The sequence below is a fragment of the Stylophora pistillata genome, chromosome 2, assembly GCF_964205215.1.
Source record: "Stylophora pistillata chromosome 2, jaStyPist1.2, whole genome shotgun sequence".
Taxonomy (NCBI): domain Eukaryota; kingdom Metazoa; phylum Cnidaria; class Anthozoa; order Scleractinia; family Pocilloporidae; genus Stylophora; species Stylophora pistillata.
The window spans coordinates 26857489-26870965 of NC_142520.1; the positions used below are offsets into that span (position 1 = coordinate 26857489).

General features: G+C 40.2%; 1 protein-coding gene across 3 annotated transcripts; it reads right to left on the reverse strand.

Annotated features, from left to right (window-relative positions):
• Nucleotides 1-1673: 1673 nt before the first annotated feature.
• LOC148738095 (uncharacterized) lies at nucleotides 1674-13329 on the reverse strand. 3 transcript variants are annotated; one of them, XM_088749898.1, is made up of 10 exons: nucleotides 11466-13329; nucleotides 11330-11386; nucleotides 10711-10774; nucleotides 10023-10257; nucleotides 9373-9719; nucleotides 8650-8885; nucleotides 7651-7931; nucleotides 6473-6626; nucleotides 5107-6361; nucleotides 1674-3976 (listed from the first exon to the last, which is right to left on the reverse strand). In XM_088749898.1, the coding sequence occupies exons 1-9, from the start codon at nucleotides 13092-13094 to the stop codon at nucleotides 5117-5119; spliced, it is 4248 nt and encodes a 1415-aa protein (XP_088606024.1). In that variant the 5' UTR covers nucleotides 13095-13329; the 3' UTR covers nucleotides 1674-3976; nucleotides 5107-5116. The 3 variants fall into 3 exon arrangements, with proteins under 3 accessions (XP_088606024.1, XP_088606025.1, XP_088606026.1); XM_088749899.1 differs by having other exon boundaries at nucleotides 6479-6626; nucleotides 11466-13328; XM_088749900.1 differs by lacking the exon at nucleotides 11330-11386.
• Nucleotides 13330-13477: the final 148 nt, after the last annotated feature.

Below are 13477 nucleotides of genomic sequence, written 5' to 3' on the forward strand. Positions count from 1 at the left end.
ACCGAAGAGGCAATGCGGCAAGCACCAGAAAAGGGTAGACCCACTTTTATCTACAACCGTAAACCGTACCAAAATCCCAAAACAAGTTTGGATTAAATGTAATAACAAACGGAAATAGTTTCTTCGTTTCTTTTCCACGAGTCCTGAGTAAATTCTTTCTAGGAATAGCGGATGCTTTGGAGAATTGCGCAGAAACTAATTTAGAGGGATAGCCCTGGTTAACAAGGTACTCTTCAACGGTACTCAGCTATTCTCTCGGCAAGAAATACTTCTTCAGAGCAATTTCTTTTCAATCTTGTGGCTACTCCAAAAGGAATAGCCTTGAAAACGTGCATAGGATGGCAGCCCGTATGTATGTGTATGTGCACTGTAAGAAAAATTTAAGGTACGTAAAACAAGGAAATATCTTGAAAAGGGCCTCTACGAAAACATGTGTTGCTATCTTTCCAGGAGTCTAATTGCTGACAAATGCTTTGACAAATGAAGAAAAGATTGTGAGGGTCCTCCTCAAATGTATGCCCTTGTCCACCAACCTAGACTGAAAAGACTTCGCCCTGTGCGAAGGATTAAGCTAGTTCACTTGGTTTGGTACCCTTGCTCAATTTTTTGAGATATTAAGTTGTGTGGTTGTTCGATACAAAAGTGTACTTAACAGAGAAATTCAACGTTATATCGCTCTCAATACACGTATTTTGTTTCCATTTAACCCCCCCGGAATTTTAGTGTCTCATGCTGCGGTTGCTTTTCTTTTCAATCAACAGTCAAGAAATTGCTAGTAATATATATATATATCTTATTAACCAAGCGCGAGGGCCGTACTGGGAGAATATCGGCCCGAGGTCTTGACAGTACGGACCGAGCGCAGCGAGGTCCGTACAAAAAAGACCGAGGGCCGATATTCTTCCAGTACGGTCCCGAGCAAGCTTGGTTAATAAGAGATTTATTATACGACTGAAGTTCACAGGGACACAAGTGTGGCATCATTCGGGACCATTCGGGACAGTGCCCGGTCCAATACTGAGATAATATTGACCGGCAATGGAGCATTTTGATTGGTTGATTTAAGTCATTGGCCCTCTGACTGCCCAAGTCGTGTAATAATTAAGGTATCATGCCGCCACAAGTGTCAGTCAGGCTGGCACATGTGGCGAGGGTCCTTAGCACGAGCTTTGACAATGGAGCTTTCTCTCTCTTTCAAAATTCTTGTCACCGCTGTGCCGCTACAATTTAAAAGGGTTTAGTTTCAAAACTTGATGTCGACCCTTCCACTCCTTTTAAATAAGGAATTTCTCTAAGTCTGTTCCACGTCAATTTTTTTTTTCTTGCGCGGGATCAGAACACGAGGTTCACATAGGGATTATACCATGGAATGTGCACTCGAAAGATTTTTTTTATTCCCAAGATGTTGAGAAATTACATCTTTCGTCCAATCAGAGACACGAACGATAGCGCTTCACAGTGTAAATCTCAGTATGTATGTAATAATTCAAACCCCCCGCCCCCCATGGGCGCTGCTAGCTGTAAGATAATTAACAACTATTCACCAAAGCGGAGTTGGGGTGGCTATTTAATACACCGTGATCAGCGAGGCAAATATCCACCACTAGTCACCGACACTGAGGTGAATAGTTATTATATACTAGAACTGTGACATAATATAAAACACAAAGAAATGATTTTAAATCATTTATTCCTACAATGATTACAATCTTTTCGTGCGCAATATTTTCGGAGGCGAATACATAGCAAAGAAAATTCGGAGTTTAAGCAGCCGATCAGAGCGCCTTCACTGTTTTGGTTAGAGAAAATCTTAAACTGAGGCCTTGCCACTTTGACTGAGCGATAGCGAGGTCAATACGGCTAACCCTAGTTTTAGGCGGATTTTCCTGTAACGACCGAAGGTTGTGATGTTTATCTTACGGCTTACATACTGAAGAAGCGAAAACTTTATCCAAGCAGAGGTCGCCAATTTACATCCAGCGATGTGCGCGTTTACTTGTTCATTCATCGACTTAAACCCACAGCAAAAATGATGGCGATGACGTTTTTATCATTTCACACGGTTTCTCCGGGGCAACGCCGCGAAACTTTTTCTGTTTCCCCAGGTAATGATTTTTTTACAGCGATCTACATTTCTCATTCTTTTTGCTTTCATTTGTTTTTTAAACAGGGTTCTGTTTGTCTTTTCTTTCTTCTACGTTGATTTCTTATAAAAAATCGCGTAGATCCGCTAGCCGTTCCATATTCCAATTCTGTAGTTGTAGACTACACTTGAAGCGATATTTCACAACACCCACTTGATAAAATATGTTTTTGACTTGGTCTCTTGGTTCCGCTTTGGTTTCGTCGTTCAGTTCAAAACTAATGTTTTAACCAAAGGCACGCTAAGACCGTTTTTGAGGAAAATGGAGGGAGTGAATACGCATAACAAGACGTATCGCTATGTCGTGGGAAATGATTTTGCACCATCAGTTCACGAACCAAACGAGATCATCAGGAATACAGTTTCTTTCATCATTGATTTGAAGACAAAAAGGTAAGATTCTATTCGTTAATGTACAGACAATGTTTTCTGCTTAACTTCTGTGAAGGGTAATGTAGTTGCTGTGTCATGTCACACGCGGGTCAAGTTGAAACGATAGGGCAATTTATCCAACTTCAAAAATTGATTCCTTCGCTCTGAATCATTTTCCCAAAAACTCCTTTGTGGCTCGAAAAGAACAACTCTTTGAATTTTAAACGCTTGGTTTCCAACGAATTATAAGCAATACCACAAACTTGAATTATAGGTTACTTATAGATAAGTTTTCTCGATAGAAATACTCGATCAAATTAAATTAGATTATAAAAGTAAATCGTCGAAAATTGCTAAAAATTGTTTTTACCGTATGTTTTGACATCGCTCTACAATATATGGTTGATCTAATTGCCCTAGAGTGTTTTATTTTTTAATACGAGGCGTCGTAAATCGTTCTAAATTTCGCATTGAAAAAAGCGGCGTTTTCACAAAATTCAGTGACTATCGATTTTCTCGAAAACCAATCGATATATACCAAAATTAACTATGCTGTGTTTTGTTTTTCACTATGGTCTACGTAACATGAGATTATGGGCCAAATTGATTTTTGAGCTGTTACCACGAAATTTTAAAAATGTTTGATGTTTGGTAACATTTGCTTTTAAGTGGAAAGTTTCCTTTTACGCCCCACCCCAGGAGTAGGTTTTTCTCTCTTCACGACTCTCACACGTTTAACCGATTGAGGGTGGAAACTCAACGTCGCTGAGAGATAAAAGATACAAGCACAAAACACTCATTTGCGAGGATCACTTTGCATATAGAAACTTAAGAGTATTGTTCCTCTACCTGACCGAGATATTAATGACGCGATCGCGCGAAGTATCTTAGCATTTTAATCCAGAATCCATCGTGCTTAAAAACTGGGTCAACGGCCCTTCCCTGTCTCACTTAGCTGCTAACAGAGACAGGTTGTCTCCTTTCCACTTTTATCCCTCATTGCTACGCCTCACACCGCTCAGACCAAGATGGCTCGAATGACTCGCACAAACACTTCAAATATGGAAAAAATATGCCCAAGACAAGTTCATGCATCTGTTTCGATATCAGAGGGAAGAAAATAAGAAATAAGCGAATATGCGGACATTGTACTGACCATGAGAAGGACATTTCCAGTTCTCAATGAAACAAAATATAGATACACATAGCGTTAAAAATCCAACATGGCGGACATAACAAATTGGACAGTTTTCCTTCTTTTGTTTGACCTCTATCATTTGTCTTTACATTGGAACGGTGATTCTATAAATCCTCCCATCTGGTTGATCTTAAATAATCAGTCATTCAACAATTTTTTTTTAAATTTCCATCGCGCTGGAGAAACGAGGCTTAAACGAAACTATTCCGCTAACGGCCACTTCAGGGGAAGAGATCTTTCAAAGTCCAGCGTTGCAATTTACACTGGGAAATCAAAGCAAAGCAAAAATGTTAGATTAAAAGTAATGCCGTCCAGATTAAACTAAATAATCTTGTAGTGTTTGTTCCTCTTGGATAAATGCCTTAGCTATTACATAATCGTTATTCTATGGGTTAGCACACCCTTGACCGCAGTCACGTGATTATCCACAAATTTCTCATTGTACATTTTAAAAAATTATCGTTTTTCTAATAAAGCAGTTATGTAGAGCACTTGACCTGTGAACGCGTTACTCTATAGTAGTAGTACATCGAGCCCTAATACACCACAAACTGAATCCGCTCGAAGCTCCTTTTTTTTGTGATAAGGAACACATGACATTTCTAGAAATTCTTAGGGGTGTGCATGACAACGTCGATGAGCAGAAATAGGCACTCCTTATCTTTTAAAATTACCGTAACGAATAGGGAGGATTGGTTCCTGCAGTCAGTTTCTCGTTGTGTGTAAGAGCAAGTTTGATCTGGCTTGTTAAAGATATTTTATATGAAAGCTAATCTCGAATTTAAAGGTGTAAACCGACTTTAATGGTGCCAGGGTCTTAGTCTGAGTCTTAGCTTGCGTTAATTAACTCAGCTCCAATGAGTGTGATTAAAATCATTTCTTCATGCTGCGTCAGGGTTGGCAAACAAAATGTCCGGTCTTTAGCTAACCTTTCAATATTTACTCTTATCATCTACCTAAATTCACTGAGATTTAGGCACTGAAAAGGTGCACAAAGACATTTCATTCACAAGCCGGTCGAAGAACCCGAAAGCCAGTCAGATGGCACTTATCACATTTTTCACGTGTGAGGAAGACGATGCGCACACACACAAGAAGAGCAAACAAACAGAAGAAAACGAAAAAAGGTGACTCCGCATTGAATACAAAAAAAATTCCTCGAGCGTTAATGTTCATGTTAGCAAACTGAGTTATTTAAGGAAACTAGCCTAGTACTGAGTTACCCGAGAGGCTCAAAAGAATGTGCGCATTGCTGCTCCAAAAACAGGCCAAGTAGTTAACATCTATCGAACATACAAACTTACGCTTCCAGTATGCAAGTAACCAGCAACACACTGCACTTCTCGTGGAGCCAGAACACACACACAAAAAAAACAATAGTTAAGGTACTCACTGTGTATCGGTTAACTTGATTCGTGAACCATAGTCCTCATCTTCTCCGTAAGAATCTTGCACTGTTCCTTCCAGTCGTATTTTTCTCTGTACGATTCGCGTAGTTCATGAATGTTACTCAGACATTCTCCATGATTTGCTTGAACTGATTTAATTGCCTTCGCCCACATTTCAGGATCATCTGAATCAACAATACATGATTCACCGAATGGCAAGTCCCTTATCGATTGAGCAAACCCTGAATTACTACCGACCAGAATGGGAAGAGCAGCAGATAGAGCTTCAAGAGCTATGAGCCCAAATCCCTCGGTCCGCGATGGCATAATGACCAAATCAACTTCACAGAGTAAGTCCCTCATTTTGTCCCTGCTTCTTGCAAATTTCCTCACGACCAACTGCTTTTTAGAAATACCACAATTCAGAAGCTTTGCTGCTACTTCGTCTTGATTTCCATCCGTGGCTCCGACAGACAGGAGGAGACAACGTGATTTGCTCAACTCCTCACATGCAAATGCCTTAGCAGCTAGGTGGTAGCCTTTTAACTCAAAGTCCTCAGGATCACCACGGCCGCACAACAATACTTTGAAGTTAGGGCTCTCATTAGGATACTGAATCAAATCCTCGAATTCCTCAAAAAGTCCAGGTGTGAACCTAAAAATATCCTTGTCTTTTTGAGAGCGAAGGCGCGAATAGTACTCATCAAATAGTTTGGGTCCAACTGTGACGACCAAATCAGCCAATTTGCAGAGTTCAAGTTCAGTTTCTTGTTTTTCGTCGCCTTTCAAAACGGCGCCTGGGTAACTTTTGAAGTTGCAAAGTTGTTCTGGAACCGTATGCGTGACTTGAATCCACGAAGAGCTGCGTGGACGATCTGTGAAAAATTGAGCTTGACGACCAAGTATTTGACCATTTCCAATGACAACATCCGAGTGAAGGTCTGCTGGTGGAAAGCTCAGCCAATCCAGACGATCATAACCCGGTCGTTTCTTTGCTTCAGACACGGCAATGTTGTAACTCCGGGCGTCCTCTATATGCTCAGCACTAAGAGTTTTCTCTGGGACCCATAAAGTGATTTCTAATCCAGGTTGTTTTGCCAAGTAAATTGCCAGTTTTCTGCTGAACGTTGACAAACCTCCAGCGCATGAGGTCCACTCATCAACTAAAAGGGTGACTTTCAAGCTGTTCGAGACAAAAAGAGGAACTTCTTTCTTAGGTACCCCTTGGAAGGTAATACTTGAGCCACATTCAGAACGACCCTGAAATATAATCGCAAGTAGACGTTAAAAGAAAAACAAGTCAAGAACAGACATAATAATCTGTGACAGGAATGAAATAGGTACGAAAAGGTTTCATGCTTCATAGGTTACCTTTACCTCTATTCCTGCTTTCAGTGGGGATAAGGGAACTTGCAAAGCACCTAGATGGTCGTCACCATCTATGGCAAGGCTTCCAGAAAAACTCCCTCTGGTTGTGTCCCCATCTATGGATTCTCTTTTTAAACTCATTCGAAAACAAGTATACCTGAAACAAAGGAATCAAAATGTAACAAAAACAAACAAACAAACAAGACAAACGAAAAACATACCTGTACCATACTGACAAAACACACACACAAACAAAAGCAGAACCGAGACCTTTGAGTTCGGCAGCCTTGAAAAGGGATGTTAACCAATTTTGTTCATTAGTGACAGTTGGCCCGGCTAATCTGTTGACACATTAAGCGGATGTCACGAGACCTCTACTAAATTCAAACCGCAAAGATAAAGAGTGGTGTTGAGGTCACTTACAAGAAAAAATAAGTTATGTGAAAAGTTTTATATCGTCAGCAGCTGTCTTTTCCGGTTTAGTACAAGCCACCTGAAGCTCTGAAGCCAATCAGATGCAGTAAGGGAAGTGTGAATGCACCTTTGTTGCAAAATGGGCAACCCACTACAAATACCGACAAATAATTCCTGACATTTCTCCTATGGTAAAATGGTTATCTGTTACTCTTCGGTTGAGAAACAATCGCTAATAAAACCAGAACTGGAACTTTTCATTGACGTAATGGAAATTAAATTTCCACTCTTTTGTCTATCATGTGATTCATTCCAGCCCACACGCCTTTGTATTGTTTTCATTTGCAGTGAAGCAATCTGACGCATGAGGTTTTAAAAAAAAGGTTACTTACAGTATTTATCGTACCTTGCAAAGTGACCGGTATATTGTATTGACAAGTTCCGGTCTGGTAAGTTGTAAAAGGAAGAAAATCTGCGCTCGCATTCGAAGGATTTCGTGGCAATGGTGCCCTGGCGACAAAGTTCAACAAACGAAATATATCTTGTTTGTCGGAACAACAGCATACGTTTGTCGAACTTTTTCGCTTCGTGCAGGACGTGCGGTATTTTCTGTAAGAAGTGATCCGAGAATCTGACATATTGATATACATATTCTTTAGTGATCACTCCCCACCCCACCCTCTAGGGGGCTTTCAAGAGTCAGTGTAGGTCTGAAATAGAAAAAATTTTACAACTTAACGTTCATAATTAAAAACTGATTTCCATACCCAGAGTTCAAGCGCTCAACTTGACATTTAACTATCCTCCCGTCAAAAGGTATCGGTTTCATCAAATCGGAAGCAGTCTCAATCCATTCTTCTCTCTCGTCGTCAGACTTTAGGAACATTATTCCAACCCGGCATTCTGATGCAGCAGGAATGTCTTCATAGTGTTCTCTCAAAGAGACTGGTAGCTGTATGGTACCTGGTTTTGAGAACTCGATGGCTTCGGAGCAGATGATTCTCAACGTAGGTTCGAGTAGACTATCTTCACTTTGAACTTCGTGAACCTTGAGGTTAGATAACAGTGAAAATCTGAAACTTTCTACTTAACTGGAATGTTTTCCCCAACAGCCCATACTCTCATTGGTTACTCCGGGGTCACAAGACATTCAAAAATGAAACTGTATTCTGTCAAAAGTATTTGAGCGTGAAATAGTGCCGTCGGAAGGTAAGAATGCACTGTTACCCGCGTCCGCCCTTGCACGCGATCGGAACGTTATTGAAGGTGGCGTGACATATTTTGCTTTTTAGCGTTCTGCACTCTTAAGCGCTTGCATGTAATAATTATTTATCAATACTTTTTCCATTAGTTTTCGCATTGCGTCCTATTAAGTCCGAGTTGAGCGACATAAAAAATCACTGATGATCGATTGGTCCCACCGAGAGAAAGTTCATTTTGTTTCCCTCTAATCGGAGCTTCCTTGGGAGACATTAAAATCACCAAAAAACAAAATGAACTTTCCTCAGAAGGACCAGTCGTTCATTGTGTGATATTGACTAATTCCGGGCCCTTCCATCCATTTCAGCTGGGAATTAAAGAAAGGGTGACCATACCTCAATATTGCAATTTTTACCTGCTGAGCCAAGTGATTGTCTGGACGAGTGGATGGCACGTCCTCCCTTTTGAATTCTATTCACTCAACGTATTTTATTTTGACTGAAAATTCACTAATTTCTTCCCTCCGGTGTAAAAGCTTACATCAAAGTGTCCAGAAAAGTGCTTACCTTCATCTGTAGGCGAATCCTAGCTTTTGATGTGACCGCTCCCTTCGGAATGGTAAGAGTTACATTTGGATAGTCAGGGAATCTGAAGGTACCACCGTAAGATGTTACAGTGTAAACGGGCGAAGTCTTGAGACGACAGACCACTGCGTATGTAGAGCACACTCTTATCTCGACTTGAACAATTGGAGAAGGCACACAAGGAGTGTCTTCAGCCGACAAATTTCCTTCTTCTACATCTGTTGCGAGTATAGCAGAGAAAAGGAAATATGTCATACTTGTTACTTCACAACGCAATACAAGGTATTGGCGGCATAAAATCTAACAGATATTATTGTTTTTGTTTGGATGAATGAAACTTTACAAAGTGACATTAGCTTCAAAGTATTAACTCTGAACATGCTTGGTAAATTGCTTTTGCATGAGATGATAGATTCCATTAAAAATGATTGACAGTTGACATTCCAAGAAACCGAAAGGAAAAGAGAGATACCCTTCCTCAGCCAACTATGTTTTATATTGAGGTCCTGCTCTATCTAAGACGTTCGTTTTAAGCTTCTTAATCCATCCCTCGATAATTCTATGCACGTGTTAACTAGTTCAGAAACCCAGGAGAATGCTTTACAGTAAAAAAGTAAATAAATCAGAGAAAAAAACTCGCCCATCGTCCAGTGTGCCTTCGTCGCGTATCTACCAAGATCAATAATAAAAAAGCCTTCTCCTAACCTGAATTAACATGGAAGTTGTCTATAACAGCAATCTCTTCCCATTCAATACTGTCGTTGTTTAGAAGCTTGAACACCACCAATTCGTAACCAAGCAGATCAGGAGCATTGTAAGTGAGGGTCAAGTTCACGTCCGCTTTAAATTCGAAAGTTTCCTGACCCCCTTTCGAAAATTCAATCACGTCACTGACAACTATGTCGTGTTCTTGTAGTGGTGACGATCGGATCGCAGGTTTCCATCTATGGACGACTAAAAGGGTGGGCTCAGATACAGCATTACAAGGGAATGCCAGACGCACACCATCTTGCAGAAGATTCCAGTGGACGCCTTCGGGAGTGACTGTTCCTCTAAAAAGAATATGACCTTTAAGTTGCACATAAAAATTAAACAATGAGTCAATTCATCTTGTGCACCAGGCGGAGAGATCATTGATGGCTTACTGAAGTTTACAGGCGATGACCAGGCCAGGGCTTAGGGAAAATAAAACCACTCATACCGCGACACCGATGATGATAAAGAATAGAGCTCAGAAAAATATCTAAATCACAATGTCAACAATTATTAGGCAATCGCTTAGAGCTGAGCCAACTTTGCTTATAATGTAACGTTTTTTAAAGTGTAAAGCATCAGTTAGGCTAAGTTCTACTCACTCGTGTATCTTAATTGTGTCTGGATCTAGTTCCTCCTCCCTCTCATGCTCTTCCACCCCTTGCTCTTGAAGAGAAACTTTCCGTGACTGGTCAGTAGTAACCTCAGGAAACTCTTCTCTTCCATCTTCACTAAAACTGGTATTTTCACCCTCACTGTCGGCAGCAAAATCATCCTCATAGTCATCGTCGTTGTTGAGATCATCATCAGCATTATCATCACTAGAAAATTGTTCAGCTGGATACAAAATTAAATGATATTAAAATTCCCTTCACATTGTATGCAAAGACAAGAAAGTAATAATGATAATAAAACCTGAGAGGAAGATATCATTTGAGAATGATAGTTTCATACATTCCCTTAATCTTGAAATAATTCTAACTTAATATCATTTATGTCGTCAGCCGAACTCCGCAAAAGGGTTCTCTCCTAAGTTTTGAAACATAATTTTAGAGTACGATTATCGACAAAAGTTTTCTTCCCTGAGTCAATACAAGATGAATTGGAAGTTTATTCTGAGCAATCCTCTTAGTTTTCACAGAGGAATAAGAGAGAGATGAGCAGAGTATTAGATAATGCAGACATCAAACATGTGAATAGGGACAGTTATCAATAACGACTGCTTCTACATTGAAAGACAATCCCCGATAGATAAACTACTGCCAGGTTTATGATTAAAACGCTAAATACCTGTAGAATGAATCGAGGAGAAACTTTGCACAGCTTCTAATAAACTTTCACTCTGCCTGGCTTTCTAAATTATCATGAAAGAAAGAAAATGCAGGTGAGTGTCAAATTGGTTCCATCAAAGTCGAACAGTTATTCATAAGTCAACATGTTTTCCATTTGTTTTGTTTTGTTCGTCAGTTTTATTCTCCTTATTGTCTTGTCAAACTTAATCATTGTTGTATTTTTTTGTACATCCATTATGTAAAACGTTAGCATATATGTACGTTTAGGTTAAGATGTAGTTAATGGTAAAACTTGTACAAAAACGAAATAAGTTAACTAGTTGTAATTCAATGCTTGCCTACTTTTCTTAGAGAGGAGTTCGGATAATTAAGTTCATGAAATGCGCCATCAAAAAAATTGTGAAACTGTGGGGGAAAACAACATTCTAGAGTTAAGATTTTCTTGGAAAGAAAAACAATCATTACAAATGCTGTAGGAGATTGCAGGAGTTCTAGTCCAACACAGTCTGGAAACCTGGGTTTTCAATAAAAGGCTTTGCTGGAAGACGGTTTAAAATATCTGATGGTGACTAATCACGATGAATAAAAGTTACACAAAATTAAAAGCCTCGTCATACCTTCAACAAACTCTCGTATTTCTGTTTCTTCTCCTCGTTTGGAATATGAAGGCTTTGCTGGAAGACGGTTTAAAATAACTGATGGTGACTAATCACGATGAATAAAAGTTACACAAAATTAAAAGCCTCGTCATACCTTCAACAAACTCTCGTATTTCTGTTTCTTCTCCTCGTTTGGAATATGAAGATAATCCGACTTGAAGGAAATGTCCAAAGCAAGTTTAAAATTTGGTTTGTCAAGATCGCATCTTTCCAAGGCCTTGATGCAGTCTTTGTCCAAAAGCCCAGAAATCTCTGTCATTTTGGACATGAAATGTTCATAAAACCTGCCTTTTGCCTGCTCGTAAACTTTGAGGAACATTTTTTGGTTGCTACCGATGCTTCTCAGAAATGTTCGCACTAACGGATGGATGTCGTAGGTGAGTTCTTCCGCGTCAGGGTCCACCGCTAGCAATTGACTATTTCTTAGACCCTCCAGTTGTATAACAGCCTCTGAAATGTCCACTTCAAGTATTTTGGCAGCTGCTTCGACAGAGAAAGAGCGACAGAAAATTGACAATGAAATAGCACAATCTTTTAATTGTTGACTCGGCAAGAAGAAAAACATTTTTCTCAAACATTTTTCCTGCTCTTTATCAATGCCTTCCTTGTTGGAGACAAACACTTCTCTCTCTCGACTCTCCTTCTCTGTTGGTGGTACTTCGGCCTCTGGGGGTTCGGCCCCTTGTTGCTGCTCAATTGTTTCCAGAATCTTGGTGTCATCGGCTATTTGTTGCCTCAAGATTGCTGCCATTCCCTTAATGATGAGGGGATTCCCTTGGCACATCTGCAGCAGTTCCTCCAGTTGCCATTCTCGAACTTTACCAATCCCCTGAGTTTGGAATAAAGCACTTGACGAGACCCTTTCTAAAGCCTTGACTTCGTAATTGTAAACGTTGTCCAACTTTACGTGATGAAAGGTGGATCTCGATGTCAACAAAATCTTCAATTTCGATTTCACTGGATAATCCTTTGGGCCCAGAAGTCGCTGCAGAAACGACACAAAATTGGCATTATTGGAGGTGGAAGCTTCATCGTCTCCTCCTACAAAGTTATCGATGTTGTCAAGGAGTAGCAACATGTCACACTGGGGCTTTGATCGCATCAATTGCTGTATTAATTCAATGACTGGATTTGCTTCGAGGCTAATGATCGATTTGTCCGATTCCAGAACTAAAGCGTTCAGAACGTGAAAATGAACGTCTTTCATCTCAGTTACTTCTCTTAAATCGGCCTTGAATTTTCTCCCTGGCCACTTCGAAAGAGTTTCCATTGCCAATTTTGTCTTGCCTACTCCACCAATTCCGCACAAATTGACGACACGCGAACTTCCTGTCACCAACATTGCCATAACTTTCTCTAGGTCATGTTCTCTGCCGGTCAAACTCGGTTCTCTCTCTCCAAGACTGACCTCCTGTTGACGAATTTCTTTAAATTGTTGAATCTTTTCCTCTAATGACACTTTCTTGGACATTTTCGGGCTTAGAAACCCCTCCAACAAGGTCAGATTGTCTTCGGATACTAAACCCTGATTAGCGAATAGTCGGAGGCACGAGTACAAATCCTGATCCCTTTGGTTCTCAAACTTGCCCCTAAAATTAGCTTTTATGGACGAAACAGCATGTCTTAGTTCTTCGGGGCTCAGGAGATCGGAGACTTCTCGAAGAAGGTCGTTGAAACGAGGAGAAATTTCTCTTGTAGCTGAGAATGTCTCGCCGGACGCCATTTTAGTTTAGCGGCGGTTGAAGCAATCTCGCGTGATTTGTATTATGGCCAGCAATAAAGTCCGAATCAATTAGCTGATTATCCTAGAGATGAAAAAGATAATTCACGAAGACATCTTGCAAATTATTGAAAGATTACTTTCGTGATAATGGCAACAAATTCATCTCGTCAAATACTTTTCGACGTATGATCGACACTGCATGGTTAAAAAGTGCCTCGCAACACAAAAAGTTTACCATGTTTGCGCACCCTCATCTAAATGCTAGTGGGGTTGGAAGAATTCATTAAAGTGATTCAAACTCAAGGCGCAGCCGTGGGTTTGCATAAGTTTTAAGAATTCCCCCAGCCTCCCGAGTGTTTAGATGAGGCTAAGCAAATACAGAA

Excerpts from the sequence above, each read along its gene's own strand:
- LOC148738095 (XM_088749898.1), bottom strand. The coding sequence starts at position 13,094 with ATGGCGTCCGGCGAGACATTCTCAGCTACAAGAGAAATTTCTCCTCGT. Across the intron at positions 10,775-11,329 it reads AATACGAGAGTTTGTTGAAG|AAAGCCAGGCAGAGTGAAAG; the intron begins GTATGACGAGGC and ends ATGATAATTTAG. Across the intron at positions 7,932-8,649 it reads GGATTCGCCTACAGATGAAG|GTTCACGAAGTTCAAAGTGA; the intron begins GTAAGCACTTTT and ends TCTAACCTCAAG.